Source organism: Molothrus ater, chromosome 3 (genome assembly GCF_012460135.2).
Source record: "Molothrus ater isolate BHLD 08-10-18 breed brown headed cowbird chromosome 3, BPBGC_Mater_1.1, whole genome shotgun sequence".
NCBI classification, from domain to species: domain Eukaryota; kingdom Metazoa; phylum Chordata; class Aves; order Passeriformes; family Icteridae; genus Molothrus; species Molothrus ater.
Window position 1 is genome coordinate 49,351,040 of NC_050480.2, and position 25,140 is coordinate 49,376,179.

The 25,140-nt window shown below is 39.7% G+C and overlaps 1 protein-coding gene across 1 annotated transcript; it reads left to right on the forward strand.

The window, feature by feature from the left end:
- The first annotated feature begins 63 nt into the window (after positions 1–63).
- On the forward strand, positions 64–24,218 carry LOC118685289 (uncharacterized). Its single transcript, XM_036380751.1, has 14 exons — positions 64–289; positions 3,446–3,565; positions 4,490–4,609; positions 5,689–5,808; positions 9,998–10,120; positions 11,149–11,231; positions 12,428–12,553; positions 13,380–13,425; positions 14,562–14,695; positions 18,975–19,103; positions 20,715–20,829; positions 21,703–21,837; positions 23,040–23,165; positions 24,097–24,218. The coding sequence occupies exons 1-14, from the start codon at positions 64–66 to the stop codon at positions 24,216–24,218; spliced, it is 1,725 nt and encodes a 574-aa protein (XP_036236644.1).
- Positions 24,219–25,140: the final 922 nt, after the last annotated feature.

Sequence of the window (25,140 nt, forward strand, 5' to 3'; positions counted from 1 at the left end):
GAAGAAACTTTTGTTTCCATCTCCTTCCTTTTCTTCTTGATTTGTGCTGCTGCTGGAACAAGAATGGGTCAGCTATGTGGACGATGCATGCAGCTCCTGCGGGACTTCATAGGCTTTGTTCAGAGGATGTCCTCTGACTTGGTGCAAGGCATCAAGGAATGCTTAACTCTGATAAGCAATTGCTCCTGCTTAAAACAGAGCAGCTCTAAAAACAGGCAGCTGTACAAGCCCATCCTACAGCCTCATGAGAGAGTGACTGCACAGGAGTTTCTTCAGCATATTGAAACAGGTAAGAAGACTTTCTTTTTCTTAAGGATTGTGAAAGAGCAAGGGGATTAATTTTGTGGGTTGAAAGCAAATTGCTATCTGATCTGCTCTGGTATGGCATTGAATAGCTCAGTGATGATGAGGAAAGGCCAGAGCTACAGAGCATTTTCTTTGTGTACAGGACACCAAGGGCTCAAGTCGTGCAACAGTTGGATCTGGGTAGAAGTGGTCAATAACTTTCTTGCTCTGCCACCACTGTTAATATATAACCCATGTAAATGTGTTTCATAAAAATGACTCCTTCTAGAAATTTAAGTTATTTTTTTGAAGTCAGTTAAAAGGAACTGGCAAAACTGGACATAGGCTTTGATAGGACTGGATGCTACGTGAGTGCTGAGCTGTGAGGGAGCAGATCACATCGTGATGTGCACAGTTGTGCACCTCTGTGTTGGCTGAACCCTGGGACTTATGCTAGGAATGTCTGGGCTATACATGAGGAAAATCAAAGTCACCCTGGGATAAGCATCATTGAGCTCTCAGGATTCCAAGCAACTGTGCTTTTGTGCAAATGTTTTAGACATCAGGCTTAATCACAATCATGGGATTCTGTTTGAATCAAAGTAGATGTATGTCTTCATCTATCTCCTTAGCTTTACAAGTTATCTGCCTATTTCCTCTGTTTTTCTGTTTGTGATATCCTCTTTGTCCTGTCCTAGGATACAATATCAATAGGAAAACTTGCGTTTTTATTTCACTTCTGCAATCATCTTGAATGAGTGTATTTTGTTGGTTGTCCAATCTAAAAATAGTCCTTATCTCAAGATAAAGGGGTCATGGTTTTGCTTTGTTTCACAACTAATTGTTGTGACTTTATGTTTAACAGCTTTGGGCTAAAGCTACTACACAAAATTGCATAGTCCCCTACTTTGGTTTGTGTGAAGGGTGTGGAGCTACTATTCATTTACTTGTCTTTTTGGGAACATGAAACAATCTTGTAAGGGGAACCAGGAGAGACATTTTTCCTTGGTGTGACATGGTTAATTCTATTTGAAATGATCTGTCATGGAACAACCTTTGGAATAATTGCTGTGACTCTGGTAGTTGGGAACGAGTGTGGATTAGCCTCAGTCGGTATTAGCTGATGCCATTATCCAGCAAATGTGGTGGGTCCTGTGCTGCTGCTAAGGTTCACTGTTTGTTGCACCTTTAGCACTGGTTTAAATCCTGACATTCATATCCAGAATAGGGACAAATCTTTCAGCTTGTCATACAGTGGAGATCTTCCAGGGCTGAACTTTCTCTTCCAAAGTCCAGCGTGCTCCTGACTCCATAGGACACTGTCTTGGCAGTATCCCCGCACAGCTGATGGCTGAGATGTAATGAAGGGGAGGCCAGAATTGTTCCTTGTAGCAGCCCCTGGTGTTCCCTGAAAAGAATAAATGTGTGTTTTCTTGAGAGATCCTTTCCTCTCTGAGATCAGTCTTCAAAAGTCTGGTCTGTCTTGGATCCATGGGAGCTGGGGTACAGTAGCAGGATGCCTAGAGCTTCTCTGACAACAGTACACATGACAACAAGGGGTTTCAGGGAGGTCCCATTGTCCGTGACAGGACATATACAGCACCCAAGAAGCAGAACCAGTCTGGTTGTCTGGATGGCCAGATCTGACTGCCTAGACAAATGCAGGCAGGGAAACCTCACAAAGAGAATCAAGAACGCATCCCTCTTACTTTAATACTCACCTTTGTATTTTATTCCAAGAGGGAACAAGCCTATCCTCAAAACAAAATATAATAAACAAAATATGATAAATAGGAACAAAATATAATAAATAGGAACAAAATATAATAAATAGGAACAAATATAATAAGCAAAAAGACAGTGTTTGGACAATTTGGCTGCAAGGAGAGACTTCATGGTTGATCATCACACTCATCTGTTAACCAGGGCAGCAAATTTTGATATTTTGAGCAGGTGAAGATTTTGAGTGGTTTCAGTTTTATCACTCTCCCAGACAAAACTACATATAGAAGAATCAGATAGATTCAGGTTCAGATAGTAAAAGGAACAGAATTAAACCATGTGAAGAGGTTTTTTTGGTTTTTTTTTTTGTCGAAAACCTTGCACATACAGGCGAGTCCTTCCCTTTGTGTATACTACTAATTATTTTTTAAAATTATTTTTATATGAAGCAGTTCTGTGAAGCTCACTTGCCTAATCCTGAGGGTAGGAGTTTGCTAGTCTTGACATGTCAGCAGCTTCTAATGGCTTGAGATATTGGCTGTGTTTGGTAGTGAGGCATGAACACCATGCTTCTCACATCCCTCACATTTCTTTGTCTCGTGGGAGGTAATAGCTAGATATTTTTCACAGAAGTATTTAAATCGTTATTGCACAGCTTTGATCTATTGCCTGAAAATATATCTTATAATTGTGTGCTCCACCTGTTGATCAATCATACATTGCCTTTTTAACTCTGTTCTTTCATTCACTGTCCCTTTCCTTTTCCTCTCTGCTGTTCCATTCCACATATTATATTATGCAGTGACTTACAGAAGTCATGCATGACTGCTATTGCTTGATGACTGTTGTTGAACATCTGGTTCATTCATAGGGGAGCTATCATACTTGAGAACCGGTAGACTCATGCTAGAAATTTAAGCCTGAGGCAAGCCAGTTTGCATGTTGCTATTCCTTTAAATCCTGTATTTCAATACCCAAGACAGGAAACACAGTGAACTTCAGATGTGGTAACTTAGAAATATATACTCTTGCTATACTTATAAATATATATAGAAATACAAAATAAATTAGAAATATATACTCTTACTTAACTAAGAACACCATGTTCAGTATTTTAACAAAGATTCAGAAAAAGGTAAAGATTTTTGTGGAAAACAAGAACACCTGCATTTATATTAGATAGCATAAAAGTGTCCAAAGGTTATAATTTATCTTGTTTCCAATCACTAGCTTTGTGAGCTTTACAAGAGGCATTGCCAAGGACAGGTTATTCCCAGTTCATCTATTGCTTCTGCTCATGGAAACATGAATAAAGATAGATGGGTTTATGGAGTACAGAAATCCTTATGCATTTGGTTGGCTTTAAATTTTAATTTCTTTTTGTAAACTAACCCTTTACAGATGTAATTAAGCCTGTGCTGTCATTTTACATCTTTAGATTTTGAAATGTCTCCACTGGGAAAGGACCCTCTGGAAGCCTTGAGAACCTTATCCTTTTCGGAAAACCCAGGTTTACAGCAGTCGGCTGCCCTCTATTACTTGCATATGAGTCAGCACAGTAAGTTATCTCAGTAAGCATTAGAAAATTTTCATGTGATTATAAAAAAAATATTATTTCAAACTGTGAAACTCCTTTTGATTCATTAAGCAAGTTTTTTTTTTTGCTTTCATGCCATGTTGTTTGCTAAAGAAGATGGAAAACTATCATTGCCATATAGGCAGAGTCAGTTCTGGGTTTTGCTATAAGGAGATATCTCTTACGATTATAAAAGACTGTTACTTATGTGAAGCTCAGCAGAACCCAAAGTATTTAAAGTTAGTGTATACTGAATCTCCTGAAAGCAACACAGTCAAAATATGGTGAAAGGAAATGGACATAGTGACCAGTTAACGTTAAAAATTATATACAAAAGAGGACAATGGTCCAGAAGTTAGATTGTAGTGAAAAGCTATGAAGGACACATTCTTCTTTGTTTCAAATATTCTGTGGGAGCACTTGGCTCTTGAGGTAGTTTGTTAATGGTTAGGAGTCAGCCTAGATATCCCAAATAAAATATCAGCAAGAGTTTGAATTCTACAAAAAGGTAAAAATACTAGCAATAAGCAGGTTGCAATTTATTTATTTGTTTATTTTAATTTTACTTCAAAGACAATATTCTGTCACTTTGATTATAGCTTTATCCTATGTATTATTTGCTGGATAAAAAGTGCAGGTAGCCACAAGGCAAGGACCTGCTGTGAGGCAGAATGACTTGTTTGTTAGCAAGGCACACCTCTTCCCTTCCCATGATGTTTTTGAGGTACTTGATTATTCAAAACTTCTTCAGGAAACTTGCCCTGTTTGCTAGTAGCAGTGGAATTTTAATGAAGGTGAATACCACTCTGCCTGTGTATGGGAGCACCTCAGGCTTAAGTCCATCAAGGGAAAAATGTGACTGTGATGAACAATGGGACTCATGAATATTTCCTCTCACTCTTGCAGTGAACATCCCCCTGCCTGTGGAACATCTGGAACCCTTCTATGCCTTACTACGTTCTGCTGACCTGGAAGTGCAGCAGATGTCTTCCTTGTCCCTTGTCAACTTCCTGCTGGAAGGAAATAGTGAGTAATTAATGACACATCTCTCTTCAGATGGAGAAGTATCTGTTCAGCCAGACTCAGACAGAAGGTGGGCACTTTACACAAATCTAGATTCCTTTTTTGTTCCTCATAGGACACAAAGTGTGAGTCTGATTCTGACTGCAAGATACATAGCTTCTGGTGGCACCAAGATAGATCAGATCCCTCCAGCTACATTATATAATGTGACAAGAGTTCTTCGATCTGTGTGCAAAGGCTGATAAATTATTCCCAGGCCAGTGTGGGAATTGTATTCTCATTCTTGGATCTACAGACATTTTTCCTTTCAAACAACGGATACAGCTAATATAAATAAACTCTGTGTACGAGACAGTGCTCATTTTCTGGTTATTTATGAACTGGACCTTAGTCTTAAATGGCTTGCAGAGAGAAAAAAAAGTTTAAACGCTTAGTGTAATTTACTTGCTTCTGTAACCAAAGGGGAAAATAGACTTGAGATAGAATCTGGGAGATGCAGAAGAATAACTTCCCAATAAAGTTTATCTTAATAGACAGGGCAAGAACATCAGTAGAGTCCTTGTTGCATCTACTACTGCACTCCTGGTCACCTGAGCCCTAACAAGCTCCATCCTGCAGTCCCATGATAGCAGAAGACAGAGTCAGTCTTCAGCAAAGCTGGCTTTTTTCTTTGCTTTCTTTTTTTTAAGGATTTTGCTGCAAATAATATCATGTCATTATTTACAAAGAAAAATGATACTTAAAGGGTAGACCTCAGAAGAAAAAGAAAGGGGGGAGGGGGATTGCTGAGTAAGTTGCAAACATATTGGAAAGCTGCAGTTGCTCTTGCCAAAATTAACCTCATTTGGGACCTTCTGGCCTAAAACCTCTAAACATCTGTTACACTCTTTCATGCATCTGAAGGAAAATTAAGCAAACCCAGCTGGACACTGTGAGTGGCTTTTTGGCTGTTTCTATCTTAATTCTATTTTGTATAATCGTAATGTAGATATCCAAAGCAGTCAATGGATGATGTATTCTTTCCACAAAATACTAAATCCTTACTTTTTTATTTGTCCATTTTTTCTTGGATTTTTGAATAGTTGACAAAGAATTAGTTGTCCAAATGGGTTTACTTGAGCCAATTCTGGATCTGCTTGAATCAGGGGATCCCACTGTCCAGTGTAATTCCTGTGCCTGCATCATGACTTTGGCTGTTTCAGGTGAGTGTTTTCTTTGCCTTTATCCTCAGCTGTGAATTCATTCAACTTTTCCATCATATTTTAAGATGAAACAACCTATTTGCAATTGGTGGAAGAGTCATAAGATGCAGCAACAAGTTTTGGTATTCCCACATCATAAATTCAACCTCCTGACATTCCAGTTATTTTTCTCAGTGTTTCTGACTTTGTGCTCTTATTATTACAAACCTTTTTCTGATTTTCATCCTAAATGTATTCATGACTGGCTTATCTTAATTAATGTCTGCATTGGCTTTTGCTTCAGGAGTTCTGTCCCTCTGATGTCTATGCTGATGAGGTTCCTTCATTTTACTAGACTGAGAAAGCCAAGGTCTTTTAAGACTCCTCTTGTAAGTGAGACTCTCCATTCATCTTCAGAGTCCTTCCCGGTGTAAATGATATGTTCCAGGAATGGAACCTCGCATTTGCATGTGCTGTATGGTGATACCACAGGCCTCAGGCTGTGGTGTTGTTGCAGTGCCAAGATGTAGAAAAATGCTGCAGGAGTTCTGTTTTGGATTCATCTCTTCTGAAAGAGAAGTCACTAGAAATGTGCAGTACTTCAGCTGAGGTCTCACCTGTGCCTTTTGTTGTGGCACATACAGAAATATGTTTTGTGGTGCATCTCATGGTAACACTTGCAGGTTTGGTGATTGTGCCATGGTGATGATGTCAACCTACAGCTGACTTAATCACTTAGGCTTGCTCCTCCTTTGCTGCTATTTCCAGCAGACACCAAGTAATCAAGTCTCTGTACCACAAGTGTTTCCAAGTGCAGATCCCTGCATTTTGTACAGGTTTCATTCTGTTTCCATTGCTTCAGTATTCTAACTTGTCTGTTATTTGTAAAATATTCTGGTCCTCCACTGCATTGACAGTTCTACATTAGCATCTTTGTTTTAACTCTCTGGTTCAAAACAAATACAGACTAGCCCTCATGGAATTCCATTTGTAGCCTCTTCCCAGGTGGTCATTCCCATTCAGCAAAATTTTCTGCCAGTTTGCTTTCAGTCAGTTTTTTATCCATCATGTACTACTTGCATTTGTCACCATCTTCTGCTTAACTATGAATATTTCATATAATGATTTTAATATTTTCCTGGTATCCAGACAGGTAAGTTCAGCCACAGTTACCAAAAGAAAGGTTATCATGTTAGTCTGTCTTACTCTACCTTGTGCAAACTCATAGTTCTCCAGTACAAACTGTGTACAAGACTGTAGAAAAGCTGTGTTTTCACATTTGTTTCCCTTCTTGTAGCCAGCTTCCTTTTCCAGCTTGGGAAGGTGCAATCTGATGTCCCAGAAGGTTAAGGGAGGCATGATGAAAGTGGTAATTTCTCATTTAAGTATTTATGTTGCAAAGGAGGAGTGGATAAGCTGGATCCAACCACATGAAAGTGCTGATTTGCATTTTATCCCACCTTTTTGTTTTATTTTCAGGTTTTTAAACACTCTTCCCTTAGGAGCTTATTTTTAAGCATTGCATATTATGGTCAGGTTTAAAATTCTACATACTACATTACTTTGTGTGGAATGCAAATTGCCTCATTTAAATGTCTTAATTAGGCATGGCATCACTAAACTTTTAGGTACTTGGCTCTAGAAGGACTTTCTTTGTGTAGGATCACTGAAGTTAAGCCCCTAAAAATTACAGAGATGTCCCTTCACCTGTTTTAAAAAAAGTCCACCAAGAAAGTGATTTGTTTGGGCATCTAAGGATGTTACTTAGTCCTGAAGGCACTCATACCCTGCTACATGTCTGACCTGGAATACAGGGAGGGAACCCTCAGCTACTGCAGATCCAGGCTGCCTTCATTCCCTGTGGTCTTCTTTTGCCTTTGAACACTTCCTTAAGCGCCAATGTCCTTCTGAGCACAAGTACTCCAAATTAAGCACTTAAAGAGCTTTCAGAGCTGAACATAGAGGTGGGCAGTCCTGCATAGGCTGGGTTGCTCCCTGGTGTTTGATCAGTGTTGAGGATCTCTGTCCCAGTTTAACTAGAATTCAAATGGGCTGGATCCATTTATTTGTTTTTCAGACTATATTTAGATACCACAGCAATGAGACTAAAGCAAGAGGCAATTCTTCAGGGTTTATTTTAATTTTAACTTGCAGACTCTGATATTTTTAAGCGTTTGCTTGAGAAAAGTATCCTGTTCAGTCATATCCTTCAAGAAGACCATTTATGCAAAAAAGATAAATATGGAAGCACAACCAAATTAGGAAGATCCTTAGATGGCTTTAAGGTGACTAAAATTCTGCATCTAAGAATGGTCTAATTCTGTTGCAACAAGCATGCAAGACTATGTACAGAGTGAAACTGTTTAGCAGTGTTACTGCAGGTCATGTGTAAACTGGGTTGTCTCCCTGCTGCAATAGGGAGCTGAAAAATAAGAAGAGCAAACTTCTCAAAAAATATTTGAAGCTTAGTTTGTTCCAACACCAGCATTTGTTCACACAGCAAAAGGACACAGGCATAGTTGCAATTATCTGCAGCTTTTTAATCACTGAGTGAAAGTGAGTGAATCAGTTATGAGATAAGAACTCAGAGTACTTCAGAACTAAATGTTCACATGCTCGGGGTTTAGGGGGGTCTGAACATCTGCTTCAAGCTAAAACAAGGAGGATGCACTGAGCGTAAAGCACATTCAAAGTTGTTCTGATGGGAATTTTTAGGTACACAAATGTCTGAGTGTGGAAAGAAAGAATTTATAAATTAGTGAGTTATTCAAACACAGCTTGAGTAGATGTTGATTCCCCACTTTAGAGTACTGTCTCAAACACATGGCTTCCTTCTAAAAGCCTTCCAAGGGGTGTCAGTGGTTGCAGTGGCATCAGTGGAGGGACTGCATTTTTTAAGATAAACAGGTGGTCCAGGAGAGAAGCATGATCTAGCCTGCCACCTCTCATACAGAGATGGCAAGAGTGAGATCTTGGTGAGATCGATTTCCCCATCCAGTCTGTCATCATAAACTGGTAAAACAAGTGTTCAGGCACAATATCTGATAGAAGAAAGAATTTGCCTAAGTTTTGTCCAAATGTTCATAATCCCTTTTCTCAAAGGTAAGGTTCTTTTCCACATTCACAAACATTTATGGAGTATATTGTGTACAAGAATAAGGGAACGAGTGATATCTAAATTCTTCCTTAATCTTTTTACTTCTCTTTTTTATTCACCTGAGTAGTTTGCATCACACCCATTGGAGTCATACAAAAGACTTTCTGCTTCTAGTGAGGGAAACAAAAGAATGGTATGTAGGCAGATTAGATTAGAGAAGGGCTTGTCTATGAAAGGGGCCAGAATATTTCACCAGAATAATAGCTTCCCACATGGAAAAGCTATTTTAAATAGATTACTCTCTCCAGAACAATTATTTTTCTCATTTTTTTTCAGAATAAAAGTTATTTACTTGAGTATATACTCATAGGAAAACAGAAAATTACTTGCCCTGGAATATTAAACTGATACTCTCTGAACTATACTTGAATAAACATCCTAGCTAATCTATGTCAATTCCTCACTATATAGGTTTTAGGTATAAAACTAGCATCTTTGTTCTCATAACTCTCAAAGTTAGTTAGCACCTGAAGAACTGATCTCATCCAAATACTTTTTTTTTAATTTGCTCTGTCTGCTTCATGTTTCTCTCAGCAAACTTCCACAGACTGGCCATTGTTTAAATGGTGTATAAATATTGTTAATTTCCTTAGAAACCTCTGCACTGTTTGTAGATGTCAAGTGAGTAATACAGGGAAATTCCAAGAAAGAACTTGGCCCTGAATATACCCTACTAAATTAATTAAACCTTACCTGCAGTTAATGAGGTAGTTTTTGGTTATCACACTGTGAATAGGTTGGTCAGACATACCAAGGGTTTGACAAGTACAACACTCTGTTAACCTGTTTAAAGGATCTTAAGGATATTTTAATTATCGTAGTAACAAACCAAAAGCATTGAACCAGCTGTGATTTATGGCTAATCCAGAAGTAATGAAATAAGGAAACAGGTTTCCTTCCTGTTAAGCTCTTAGAATTTTTAAGAGTTTCCTTTGAGCATGCAGAGAAATCAGAGAAGGGAACACCAAGGGATAGTCCTGCTGGTTGTCCTGCTTGTGGCTCACAGTAAGATGGCAGTAAATAGTTCTTTCTTTCTCTGATTCTTTTCTCCAGAGTCCAACCGAGAGGCTATTGGTGCTGCTAGAGGAGTTACACCCCTACTGTCTCTTGCCAATTCCTATGATCCCAGAGTCCAGCAAAATGCAGTTGGTGCTATTCTGAACCTCACACAGTCAGGTACTTTTGGACTAATGGTTTACCTAAATTGCCAAAAGAAAACTCACTGATAGAAAAATAATCCTAAAGCTTAAGGCAAGAATAAAAGCATATCTGATCAACAAGTTATTTCTTCTGCATGTGGCATTCATGTTGGTACCATAGGTTGATGATTTAAATTTTGCTGATACAGGCCCTTTTTTGCCTAGTAGCAAAACAAAAAAGCTTGATTTTTAAATCCAAGAGGCTAGTATAAGAATATTTAAACAATCAGTCAAAGAAATAGGAAAAAAGTAGCTATTTGTTAAAGAAACAATTTGGCCTAAAAAATTAGCCGGACATTTGGTGCACTTTAAAGCAATCTCAGGAGCTTATCCAACAAAGTCAAGCTTTAGGAGCTTTTTGCTGACTTAACTCAGTGCTGGAATATACTAAGTATAACTATCACGAGTCAGACATTAAAGGCTCCTGGAATATCTGCAAAGAGCTTTATCAAAAGCAGTACTTGGACCTCTGCAATGATATGTAGACTACCATAATTAACTCTAAAACAAACCAGCATTAAATTTCAGCTACCAAGATGATACCATTATTCCACAGAGCTAAAGGATAAAGTCATGAATAACATCTCTGAACTCTGTGTTGTGGAAGGAAACAGTTGGAAAGAACTTATACAGTTGGCTATTACATTTCTGGTATTGTTCAGGATATTTTAAATAATTTGTTTTGAAAACACAGAAATCACAGTGAAGATCATACCTGAGACTTTTCAGCCTCTCCAGCAATTCAGATTCTCAGAGCAGTTTTTAGCATAAAACCATCAAAAGCTTAATCAGACAGCCTGCTAGTCTTTTTGCTAAAATATCTGCATACTGCTGCATTACACAAGCTCTAAATTATATACTCTCCAGTCACACTGACTGGCATATATTTGGACAACATCAGCACTCTTTAGAACCCAAGAACTGTGCACATCCCTTTTGAATGGTGCCTCCAGATGAGAGGAAGGGAGGGAGGAAGACACTTTTACTTTTTCTTTTTAATGGCAGAGAAAATCCAACAAGTCCTTTGCAAGGAAGGAGCCCTACCAGTTCTTGCCTTGCTGCTGGAATCTCCTGACTCAGAAGTCCAGGTATGACTAAAATATGTCAGATTTTAAAACAGTAACATCGTGACTGTAAGGAGAGCACAAACCTCAGTATGCAGAAATGAAAAGGAGGAAGAGGAGAAATGTTTTCTCTGTTGAAGTGGAGAAACATGGGAGAGCATCTTGGCAAAACTCAGCTCAGTCACATAATATATATTAAAAGACCCAATATGTCTCATTGCATAGGAGAAAGTTTGTGATCTAAAATTTCTTCTGCCAGCACACATTAATGTATGCACAGGGTTGTTATGTGGCTACCTTCTTTGTTTTTCAGATCATCAGACATGATGCAGATAGGTGTCTTCCTCTGGGTTTTGGTTTTTTGTTTCAACTGGGGCATTTTTGCATTCTAACTTTGATCATCCACTCTAAGCAATGTTACTAAGTATTCTGAGAAGACAACTTGAATAGATCTTTTTCTTGTTGTTGTAAATATCTGTAAAGCATCCTATTTTATGCCTATCACAGACACCTGTTTGTGATTCTGCACACTCATCAGAGAGCCTGTCAGTGCAAAAGTGTGCTGATAAATAAACTATGAATCAGAGCTGTAATCCTTACACTCTGCTAGTTTGTTTATTCAGTCCTTTGAGTAGCACAGAATTTTTTGCCCATTAGTTTAATTATCTCTACTCAGATATTTTAGATGTCTGAAGGGATGGACCCTCTGGAGTTGCTTTCTGGAAACTGTTTCCACATTTTTAGATTTCTCTGAGATTCATCTTAAAATTTCCATCTCTAGCTCAACCTGTTTCTTGTAATTATACCTCCCTAGTAATAGATACTTTTATATGTGTAGTCTTCCCTAGCGTTAATGGTTAGATGCTTTGAAATAATGTCTTGACATGCTAGGGCAATATCTACATCCAGCTTGAGTATATCAATGTAAACATATAATACAATAGATGCAGATGACTTAACTTAGATGCCAGCAGCAATGTCAGTGCAGCAGCAGAGCACGTTCCCAAACAGCCAGGGTCCTAATAAATGTACTACACGCCCCAGCAGGATTGCTGGAGCAGCTACAGCATGTTGTTTCAACCCTATAAACACCCTTAGGATGAAAAAGCATGTTATTTTTATTGGTTTTAAATCTGAGCATTTCTCCAATTTATTTGTATTCTCTTCAGTGTGTCACCACTCTGACCTTTCTCTCTATGTTTTTTCTTGGCTCTTTGCAGTACTACAGCTGTGCTGCCCTGAGCAACGTGGCAGCCAATGTTCAGCACCACAAAGCCTTGCTGAGACCCAGTGACAGATTCCTGCTGTGGACACTGATCTCTCTCCTATCCTCTTCTGTGGACAAGGTAAAGCTGTAGCTTTCTCTTTGTGAAAAGACTTAGCATCCAAGTAGAGGTATAGACTTGGGCTTCCAGTTTCAGCCTCACATTATTCTGTTCATCTACTGTGCAGGTACCTATGCAGCATCTTTCCCATGAGAAAAGACACCTATAATAGAAAATACATGGGTTCTACAAGGTCAATGTATGAAGAAAGCCAAGGGAAATTATTAAAGTTGTTCTGCAGCCCTGGACACTTCCTTTAGACTAGGATAGCCAGTGTGTTATTAACTTGAAACACCATGTGAGAAGTGCCCTGTCCAGGCTCTGTCTTTGATCATTGTGTGTGTGACAGAAGTTGTCTGACACATCTGTTGTGCTACTTGTTTTTTTCTTTTTGGTATCCGGAACTTTTACTGTATGGCTTCAAGGATGACATCTTGAGAATTTTGCTTTGTTGGAAGCCACATCAAGGAAACTTCAAGAAACCACAGTTCCTGGTGGAACTTGAAATTCTGTATAGAAGGGAGGTGAAAAAAACTGCAAAGCAAATGGGACAATTTCTTTCCCTTAATTTTCTTATAACTTATCAGATGTTCTAAAATAAAGCCAACATCTGAACCCCATTTTTCATCACCAATAGGATGACTGATACTAGGAGGTTGAAAAAAATTTCATCAAAACTTTGAAAAAAAACATGTGCCAAAACTTACTTTTGAAGATAATGTAAGAGCTTACTAGTGTTATCATGTTTATTTTGTGTGCAATAGGCAAGAACATGCATTACTGAAACTGCTCTTTTTCCTCCTCTCTCTCATTTTTAATTTTTGGTTTTCCTCTTTGGCACAAGCAGGTTTCAAGCCAGGCATGTGTTTGCCTAAGAAATTTGGCTACCAGTGGTAAGCAATGTCTTGGAGATAAAGAAACCACACTATTTCTATCTCTCTCTGCCTTTCAGAGTGAGCACAGTGGGCCGGGAACCTTTCCTATCAAAAGCAAAGAGACATTTTCTACATTTTAACTGGATGTTAAGGGAAGAGGAAGGTGCAGTGCATATACTAACTAAATCTGCTTTAGAGCTCCCAGGTAGCAAGGGGAGTATCTGGAGAAAGTGAGAAAGGTAGCAGAGGTGTGCTTATGTACAGAGCCTTAGTGAGTTGCTGAGCTTTCCTTCTTTCCATGTTTCCTAAGCATTAAACCCAATTAGGACAGAATGTCTTCTGAAATTACTTATTGAGTGGGAACCTGTCTTCTCCAAGGCATGATTCTGTATATCATTAAATATAATTTTCTCCCATGCATTTGTCATCCTCCTAAAAACCCTATTGAATGTCCAAGATTCATTTCTATGACATATTCAGGAAATAGTGGCCGAGGATTGGCACACTCAGTGCTAAAGTCCCAGACTCCAGGGTAGACTTATTCATCTAGAAAATGTAGAGGTGCTTAATTCTCAAGAAGTCACAATTATAGAGGAGCTGAGAGCAAAGGAAGTGCTGTGCCACTCCTTGACGAGTTTGAAACACCCAGTCTGCTTGACCTTTTAGATCTGCCTCTCCATCTGCTGGCTGCTCTGGCATTGCCTTTTAGTGCACTCACTGAGGTTGCAGGAGCAAGTGGGGTATAACAACTCAGTGGGATGGCTGGGCTCCTCTTCTGGTTAACTAAAACTCTGCGAGATAGGTGGTGCTTGGGAGGTCTTTCTGTTTGTTCAGCAGAAGCTGCCACCTTCATACCTGGCCTTATGCCAATGATAGAGTCAGAAAATTCCCCTCACTCGTTTTCTTAAGGTTCAGACACAGACTGAGGGTGCCCAAACCTACATTCTGTCATCAAGCTTGTATTAATCCCTCAGCAAAAGGAGGGAGAACAAATGAGCATTTCTTTTTATAACTGAACATCTGGCATTGCCTATCGCATGGAGATGGGGAGGTCCCCTCTAATTTGATACAACAGTCAACTGTTTGAGTCAGAGCCTGAATTACTCCCTGCAGTGCTCTGAACCCCCCTGACCTCCTTTGTTTTCCCACACCAGTGGACATCCAGGCTGAGATGGTTGCTGAGAACGTCCTGCCCCAGCTCTGCTCTCTCCTGGCCTCTGGAAGCGAGGACGTGCGTCGTGCCTCCATCGCTCTGCTCTGGATACTCTCCCAGCACCCGCCCAACCAGGTATGGGAGATTATTTCCCTAAAACAGAGGGGAAAGACTCGTTCTGGCCACCACCAGGGGTAACACTGTTATGGCAAAACAGCCTATGAAATGCAATTTGAGAATGACCAAGAGACTCTGGGAGCCTTCCCAACCCTTCTCTCTCCTACCCAAAATAACCAGGCTTCATTTACTGCATCTGCACTGTCACCAACTACCTGAGGAGCCACCTGTTGTGCTGAGGGGGATCCCAAGGAGAGACCAGTGAGAGAGTAGAGGGGCAGATGGATGTCAGAGCCGTTGGATATGTGGATACTGCCTTGCACTCCTTGCAACTCCCTCTAGTCCCCTCAGTCCCCAGATAGGTGTATGAGGGGGAGGACAAACACAGCGCCATGAGAGACTGCCACCATGAGGGCAACCAAGGAAGTTATATCTTGGCTACAGAGCTTCCCCACCCACTGAAAAGCAGAAAAACTGATTTAGAGCACACATTTAAAGTGCATAAGTGCAGAACAAAGAGCAAATATCCGTTACTCACTACATGGACAGTGTTATTCAAAAGTGCATTTGTAGAATATTGACATATTTTGAATGAGGATCAAAACAAAAAGGGGGACTAACAGCATTTGAAATCTTGTCTATCTTTAGTTAACGCATTAGGACTTTCAACAGGACTGTGTATCCTCATGTCCTAAGTTACAGAACGATTCTTTTGCCCATGTTCAGGGTAAACACCACCATTAATAGTGCAACCCTAGCAAATACACGAAGAAGTCTGGCTGCAATTAAATTACGGCAAGTACTGACAGATTATTCTCGTTTTTAAATAAACTTTTCTTTACAGTAATTACAGACATCCTTAAGAACGTAGATGTGAAAGGTTTTGTAAGTGTTTTAAGCTAACAACAGCATTTGAAAGTAGTCAGAGGTTGGGTACATAGAGCAAAAACATGTGAACCTTTCCTGCCACATTGCTTCAAGCAGTAGTGATAGAGTCTGAATAGCTTCAGGTGGCCTTAGGTGCTTCTTGTGCCTGAAATACACTCAGCCTGATTGGGAATTTACTCTGGGTCTGGAAAGCTTGGTGTGTAACAATTCAGTTGTCTGTATGCAAACCAAAATTGCACCTCCCCTACCTCTGGGATGTGATAGGAAAATGGGTGAGCTCAATGCCTGGGAAGGCAGCAACTAGAGCACAGAGCTATTCAAGGCAGAGTGGCTGCATGAGCACAGAACATCCTCAATTGCTTGTCAAACTGCCTCATAGAATCAAAACACAATTTTCTCTCAACAAGCTTACAATTGAAATGCATTAAGTTAGTTGAAGGCCATTTGCACAGTAAATATGTTATTCAGTAGGAGACATTATGCTGGAACATGGTCCTCACTCAGATTTGCTTTTCTTATCTCCAAATATCATTCACATTTTTTGTTCTCCCAGGAAAGAGTACCCACAAATCCTTTTCTCCCTGGTCCTCAAACCTGTCTTTACCAGTGTTTCAAATCCCTCGCCACAAAGAGACACTGTGAACTCAGCCTCACTACACCAGTGGTGAAACAGCCCATCCTTCATGGGGGAAAAAGGTTCAGTAGCAGGAGACTGGAAAGCAAAGCATCTCACTTTATTCCCCAATGAGAAGTATCTACATCTCTAAATTTGTTTAAGTGAGCAAACACAGCTATCCCTGACTACTGAATGTTGCTGCTTTGTGCGAGCGAGCCCTGGGCACTCTGAGAAGAGTCTGACTTCTTTGTATTCACATCCTGCCTCCCCATCTCTCTGCCTTTTCTGGCCTGCTTTTCAAGTCTTTTCAACGTTTCTTTCTCTAACTCAGCCTGAATTCTCCGTGACTGAAAAAGGGACTTCTCCATGGGAACAACTGTTGGAAAACAAACCACTGAACAAAGCTAACCTTTACAACCAAGTCAAGTGATGCTTGAATTATTACAAATACTACCCAGGATACAATGGGGCAGAATCTGTCTGCCCTTTAGTTACCATGAAGCAAACCCCCAGGAATGCTTCACGGGAACTCCTTGCCCTGCTTCAGCCCCCTTTTTGCAATCTCCTGGTCAGGCTGTTGACAGGGATTCCCAGCAAGGGCTGGAAAACTTCGCTTTTGCAGCGGGAATTTTATTCAGTTTTCCCAAGGACAGCCCAACCCTGAAACACTAAAGAAACAGGCTTTGTGAGAAAACAGTCTTTTAAGTCAAATTCCTTTGGGCAAAAGACCTGGAAGTTAGGTTCTGTCTATTCCAGATGGTGCCACTGAATCTCCACTCCAGGTACAAAATAACTTTGCCTTGACATTTTGCTAACTGGTAAATGGGATAATATTTACCTTGTCAAGAAATCCCTGTGTAAGGAGTATGAGTGCAGCATTGCAACTGGAAGCACACTTGCTGTTGGATTTTTTTTTTCCTTGCCTTTATTTTTTTAATATTCTAGTCTTGGGAGAAGTTAGATCAATATCCATCTGAACCACTCAATCTATTTTTACTCACAGTTTTCTCGTGATTCTCTTGCATTGTGCAGAATTGAGCCAGAAAACAAAATCTGGATCTCAGCCATATTCCAGCCAAAAAAAGAAGTTCAGCAAAATTCAAGTACTGTCACTTGCTAATGTAGGTCCTAAATAAACAAAATATCTTGGCAGGGAAGTCATTATATATTAGAAAGTTCCTTTATAATCCATAGAAAATTTCCTCCTCTCAGGTTGTAGCAAATCAAAAATGGGTATCATAGTTGATGGGATTACGTAGAAAAGAGGACATTTGGCCCCAAAAGCGTAGAAGACAGTCATCAGTGGTAATTTAATTGGATTATCTAAAACTATATTATTTCTTCCTTTAAAGAAAATCTAAGGAAAATTTACTGTCATGTCTGCATATAGGATTCTTTAAATGCCCTGTGTTTAGGCATAGAACTGCCCTTTCAACTTACTTTCCTGTCTTATTTTAGGATTGCTGGTTATGACAGTGCTTAAAATGAGCTAAGTGAAGATGTCAGCCGGTATTAAAAGAAAATAAGATACACTTTTGCAATTTAGCCTAAGCAAAAGAAAGATTAAAGTTAAACTAACTTTTAAAGACATCCACCTTTCAACACTGCTTTAGTGATCCTGATATTTCATAGGTTTCAGAATTATGTGATTTTTTGCAGCTGTGTATAGGACCAATGATTTCTTTTATATTGAACTCCCTTGCTAATGTGTCTCAGTTTCCAGGCAGTACAAATTATATAGTTCATTGTGAACAAACAGAAGAACTGCATTAAAAACTCCTAAATTCCTAAGGGAAGGAGACTGAATGAAAAAACACTCCCAAGAGGAAATCTTTTGCTTTTAACTGTAGACCTAAAACAAACTCTGTTGAAGTCAGGTTTCTCTTACACACAGCAGTGCTCCCTTAATCCATATGGTTATTGAGGTAACTACCTGTGCAGTAATCCAGACTCCAATCTGATACTACAGACAAGAGTAATGGCTGCAAACTGAAAGAAAGTAGGTTTAGATTTGGTATTAGGAAAAAAATCCTTACTGTGAGGGTGGTGAGGCACTGGAACACATTGCCCAGAGAATTTGTGAATGCCCCATCCCTGGAAGTGTTTAAGACCAGGTTAGATGGGGCTCTGAGCAACCTCGCCCAGTGGAAGGTGTTCCTGCCCATGGCAGAGGGTTTGCAACTAGATGATCTTTAAAGTCCTTTCCAAGCCAGGTCATTCTGTGATTCAAATAATATTAGTGGTAATTGGAGGAAGGCTACATTCAGAGAGAGATACCCAGCAAAGTACCTCTAAAATATCATCAGACAGCATAGAAATGTGTGTAAATAAGATGTTGTTCAGGACATGATTACTGAAGAGGTGTCTGATCACAAACTGATCTAAACATACAACCCATTATTGTAGCCAGGTAAATTGCTGAGCTACTCAAGGACACACTGCTGCTGCTACTTCACCGTGTAGTTCTGCCTTTCACAGCAACCCTGACAACCTCTCCTTCCAGCAGGATCACACATCCTTCCCCTGACTAGCAATGACCACGGTGAGGCATTTGATGGAACCAACAATAAACTACACAACCTTGAAGACTCCAGCCTTCCATAGCAAGTACTCAATAGTCAGTGCAATCAGACCATACTTGAGAGAAGCAGCACTGGACCCAGCCACATCCTTGGTTTAAATAAGCAAACTAATGCTCTTCTTGCAGAGCTAAGTTCAATCTCTCCATAGCTCACTGCAAAGCTGCATTGTGTTGTCCACACTGGATACTGAGATACTGGTTGCTCTTCTCAGGACACTCTGGCATGTGCTGAGCTCCTGCAGAGCCTGGGGATGTTACTGGCAGCACATAAAACAGACCCTGTGATTGTTGGACATACTGCTTGCATCATCAAAAACCTGTGCCTTTCCAAAAACAGACAGGTAGGTACACAATTTTTGTCACTGAACTATACCCTGGGAGGTTGCCATTGTGTTTATGTCAAATCAGCATTAAAAAATAATTAATTCTGTGGGTAATTAAACATATGCCAATTTGCTATATATTTTACACAGAATTGAATATATGAATAAAAGGACCATAATGAAAGGTAGTTCTATTCATATTTTCCTAATACAATATAAAAAAGCTAATTAAAATAATAAATATCTAATTTTTGCTATGAATGATGTGGTTACCTAATTTGACTGCATCATAGGTATAAAAAGTGCAAGCAAGAACATTTCATACTGACTAAAGGAATTGTTCAGGAAAATCTGAGGTCTGTTATGAACTGTATCTTTATTTCCTGGCTCTCATGCTTCAGCTGCTGTTTGTTGTGAAACAAAACCCCAGCTATTGATGTACATTTTGCCTCTTTGGCAAGATATTAGTTATGCCAAAATGCTATAAAGATCTCTCTTGCTGACTTTGCTTCGAAATCCATATGCAAGGATGCACTTCCTTTCTCCTTGCCTTTTAGAGTACCCTGATCAAACAGTACCACCAGTAGCAATCAATAATGAGGAAAAAACCCCACCAAATCCTCACTTCTGCTTTGTTCCACCTCATAGTACACACTTTTTAAGACTCAGTTCTTTATTTCCCCCTTTGTTCACAATACAATTACTACTAGTTCCAGAGATTTAAACCAGCCAGAAGGAAAATTACAGGGTTTTTTACTAAGATAAGAATTATATAAATTTCTAATAGCTGTGACATCGAGTTTTGCAGGAAACTAGATTCCCTTAAACTCAAGGCCCACAGTAGGAATAAAAATGGACCATCATTCAAAGTTTGACAAATATAGTCTTCTTTTGAAATACCTAAATTCTGTGACTTTATGCTGTTATCAGCTGGGACCTGCTTTACCTTCAATAAAGCTTAATAAGATAGAGAGTATCAAGCTCTTGCTGCATAAGTGAATAAACAGACATGAGTGGGAGTGCCAGGTTTCCAGGATCAATTCTAAGGAATGCTCCCTAAAACACAAGTCCTTGGCACAAGAGGAAAAAGGCAGTACTGTTTTTATGCCAGCAGGACAGAAACTGAGTGTGGGAGCTTGAAAAGCAGCAGTCTCAAATCCACCTTGAACCTCTAAGCAGCAAGTTAAAAAACCACAGCAAAAAATGCAGCATAAAATGAGTATCCGAAAAAGATACTCCATTTTGCTCATAGACACTTGAGCTCAATTAGGGAGCCATGAGCAACTTCCATTGTTAGGACGTCCCAGAGAACTGATGACTTCATGATTCAACTTCACTAGCAACCAGTCACCCCCAGCTGACTCATTCAGAACTCATTTCTTGGTCTCATTTTTTGCTTTTAGTCCAGGTCAGCACAAGTTAAGCCTCCTATCTCTTTTCAACTCAGTCTATAACATACGTATCTCAGTACAGGTGATCTCTGAACAATCCAAGGTGTTTTCACCTGTTGTGGTAGATCTAAGAGGAGACATTTCCATTATTGATGGTTTCACCTCAGTACTTCTGAAGCCCCCAGACACCACTAAACCCTAATGGAAGTGCTAAACATGACTCTCTCTCTTGTGGCAGAGAATCACTGAGAGCCGCTGTGTCGAAGGTCTCCTCCAGACCATGCTTTTGACCGACACTCAGGAAGACTCCCTTCATTACGTGACATCCTGTCTTGCTGAGCTAGCAAAGCAAGGTATGGCAGCAACCCTCCATCAATGGCTGAATCAGAGAAGTGCACATGTCCTGTACTAATTCTAACAGGAGATGGAGCACAACTGGACACACAGCCCAAGTCTTTCCTTTTAAATTCATTGTAAGTTTCAACAACAAAATCCAATTCACTGGCAGGATACATGGGCTCCATTGTCTGCATTTTTGTTCATCTGTTTAAAATTCTTTAATTTTTTTTTTGCTGAACTTTACTGCTGTACATGGCCTGTCTACTTCTATTTGTAACATTTCCCTGTTTCTCAGGCTGAAATAATTTTATCATTGCAGAAACTGATATAAGACTAAAATATGAAGTAGGTCTATATCTGGAAATTTTTTGCACATGGATTTTATCAGAGATACCAAATTGGCACTCATGAAAGGTACAGCACTCTTTAAAGCAGAAAGGATGAGTGTAAATTTTCCCAACGTGACCCAGCACTGGATATTGTCTGTCAAACAGGTCATCTCTTCTATCTGGTGTGATGGCCATGCAGCTGGCAACACATCACATTTAATTTTGCGAGTGGAGCGCGCTCCTGGAGTAGCTGCTGGACAGACTGAGCCCAATAGGCCAAGAGTGGATCTTGCACATAAAGTGATTAATTTTTGCAGAACAAAAAGCCAACAAAATATGAACCAAATCCATGGCCTTACCTTACTGAGAGCATAACCTCAGAACATGACCCTTTTTAACAACCTAAACGTACTTTTAACCAAGTTCAGCACTTATTTTGCCTCTCCAGTTGCATGAAGGATTCACCATTTCAGCAGTTTCTGGCAGACCTCTCAGCTTCATTTCTTTGACACGGGAGTTCCTATTTAGAGACTATTCTCTTACCTTTCTGCCTTCCAGAAGGAGCCATGTTACACATGGTCCAGTGGATGGATGAACCTTTGACAAGGTGCTTGGTGAGACTGGCTGGCCAACTGGAACATCCTGAGCCATCCTTTCATGCTGCCTCCATCATCCAGCACATGATCAGTCACGGTAACTCACACAGGATTAACTGTGCTTTGAAAGAGACTTATGGCTGTCTGGAGTGAAATTAGCCTTTTCCCAAAAGACTGTCAGGCACTGAACAACCTTAAATACTCCTCTATCATCCCCCCACTTGGTCTCTACGAATTTTTCAGAGTACAAGTGCCTATAGTCACCCTTGAAATAAAACAGTCCTTGAGTGCACGAGAAACTCCAGGGATGAAAGTGGACCACAGATAAAGGTCTGATTTACATGGTTTTTGCCGTCGTCAAGAACGGCCATTCTGCAGAGCTGGTCTGTAGCTAATTCTGAGGTCCTTGCAAACAGCTTCAGTAGGAAGGTGGGAGACTATTAACATAGTCCTCACCATGGGAGAGATGAGAATGTGTTTCAGACAAGGGTCACTTCAAATAAGGTTGTATCTTACTGTTTGACCTTCTTTCTCAGTATGTAAAATATGACGGCATCCCCTACAGACAGCAGAGGCTGTGTTCCAAAATTTTAGAATAACTCTACTCCCTGACCAGCAAGAGAAAAACTCTTACTGAACCAAATCCTGCTGATATAATTCTAGACTAAATTAGCAGGAGCAGTGAAGTAAAGTAGTTTTAAGAATGTCGCCAAAATTTTTCAAGTTTCAATGAAAGAGAATAAAAAAGCATTATTTTTACCTGTAGAAAACAGTTTTATGCTTAAATACTTGCCTCATGCAGCTGAGAGCCTTTAATACTTGCAAGAAAAAGCTGTTCTGATGATACTTGCCACATTCTCTAGAAAGGTATAGTTAGATTTTAGACATTAGACATAAGAAAAACAGAAATCTGTGGTAAGTCCCCATTAAGGGAAAATGCAAATCTGTTTCATTTCTAGCATTGATGATTTGCAACAGAGCAGACTCTCTCTCAGGTAGTGAACAGAATCCAACAGCATAATCATCTAATGGATAGCTTCACCTACCAGGCCAACCACTGCCAATCAGCAGGCCCCTTGCACAGGGATCAGATTCCCAGCAGCCCACTCATCTTTTTATTTACCGGAAGTATCAGCAGTATTACCAGAAGCTGTAGTACAGGGAAGTCACTTGTCAGTCTTTGCAGTAATGTTGGTTTTAGCTGAAGGTGGATGAGTCATTATTGAAATGTTACAAAACTCAGTTTTCAAAGTGCTTAAAGGCTTGCATTGATCTCCAGTGGTTCTCCCATTTACACAGAAAAAATGATGCTTTTGTCGAAGTATCACATTGAAGAGATTCAAGCCTACCTCAAGAATTTTCTTACCCACCAAGAGGTCCGTTTTCAGCAGCTGGGCATCTCCACACTCTGCAGACTACGAGCAGGTACGTCCTTCCTGCCGAGGCTGCCTGCACCCATCAGCAGCAAACAGGCACTGCTTAGTAACAGACATCACAGAATCATTAGGGTTGGAAAAGACCTCTAAGATGAGTCCAACCACTGACAGTGCAAATTTCTCCAGGGACTAGCTCTGCTCACTAAAGAAAACAGAATAATCTTAAGGGTAGCTGTTACCTTACATGTTTTTAAGCAGCTCTTCAAGACTATCTCCCAATAAAGGCAGGAGGATTTTGTTTGTTTGCTTTAAAACTAAAGGCATTCAGAACAGCAGGGAAATGGGACTTCAGGAAAATCTTACCCTATATAAGAACTTTTGGCACTTATTGGAATAAAATCCCAACATTGCCAGATGGAACGTGCCTGGGCTCGTCTGACCCTTGCTGCTTGCAACCTAAAAGTTTTTCAAATGTGATTTTAGTTTATTTTGATGAAGCAAGCAAATAAGAAATTTGTATAATTAGCTGATAGTAAAGCTGGGAAGTCTCACATCTTCATACTTCAAAGTCCATTAATATTACTTAATATTATGCTGGGTTAAGTTAGTCTTCTTGTCTTTGGATAAAAGTTGAGTACCTATGAGGGTTATAATGTGGTAATAACTGTATATTGCACATATCTTTATGTATGTAGAGCCAGAGCCAAAACCCCACTGTATCTACATAGGCAGCTGCTGCATAAGGCTGAATTTGGCAACTGAGATTTATACGTCTGGATCAGGAGAATTTAGCAGCAATCTTGAATGGTTGTAGGGATGAAAACTGAATTTTTATGTGCTTTGTGTGGTATTTTTCTGTCTTACCTGTAATAAGAATCACCAACCAACTGTATCTAACCTGAAAAATAAGTTTTCTATGCATCTGCATTAGAACATAGCGAAAAATAGCAGGTTGCCTAACACCTGTTATTTCTCTTCAGATCCAGACTTTTCATTAGCATTCAGAAAAAGCCAAATGGCCAAACTCCTTGAGCAAGTCCGTCAGCAAACAGAAGAAACTCAAGAGCTCCTTAGGGCAGCTATGTGCCACGAAGACAGTTAATATTTAAGCCAAATGGTTTATGAAAACTTACCAGATCCAATGGCCTGAACTTTCAGAGGAAACAACTCTTTTCCTTGGTTCCTGTAATTTTCCTGCTACTTGCAATTTCGCCATACAAAAGAGATGTCCCAATAACAAGAATTGGAGCAGGTCAAAACACCTGCTATGCTTGGTTAACCTTCCATGGCTTGTTTTTGGTTTCCTCACCCCCCACTTCAGAAAAACTAGCACTGTATTAATGAGGTTTTATTCATGCAACAGGCTGATTCCATTGATGAGGCATCTCTCAAGTATGCAGGTCTGCATTCATCTTTATTCTGTGTCTGTTCCATGTCCTGTATTTCAGAGCACACTCCAAGGACTTTAGAAAATAATTGAATCAACCCATACTATAAAGGTAGAAAACTACAAACAGGTTACTACAGAAAGTAACTGCTGAGGGACAATTCTCAAAGTACAAAAAATTTGTAAGAAACAAGAATAGGTAAAGCCTTACAGCTGATCCTTGTCCACACTATAGGCTCTACTCTCCAGCAGAAGAGCAAAGGCATGTTAAGGCATAGGAAATGTTGCACAGAGCAAGTACAGAACACAGCAGGAACCATGAATGATTTGGGTGAGATGTGTTTAAGTACAGAACTGTGTTCTGCAAATGTTAAATTCTTTCTAAAGCTACTCGCAACAAGGGATGAGTGAAAATATTTGACAAAATTAGGATTTTTTGTTATATTTTGTATTGATATTCATTTTAAATTGAGTTAAAGAACAATAAAAAGGTATTCATGTTTAAATTCAACTTATTTTCTTACACATATACTTCCCATGGGCAAGCAGATGTTCAGCCATCTCCAGGAAAACTGGGTTCCATCATGTGTAATGGTTACTTGGGAAGACACACATGTAACTTTAAACATCCCCCTTT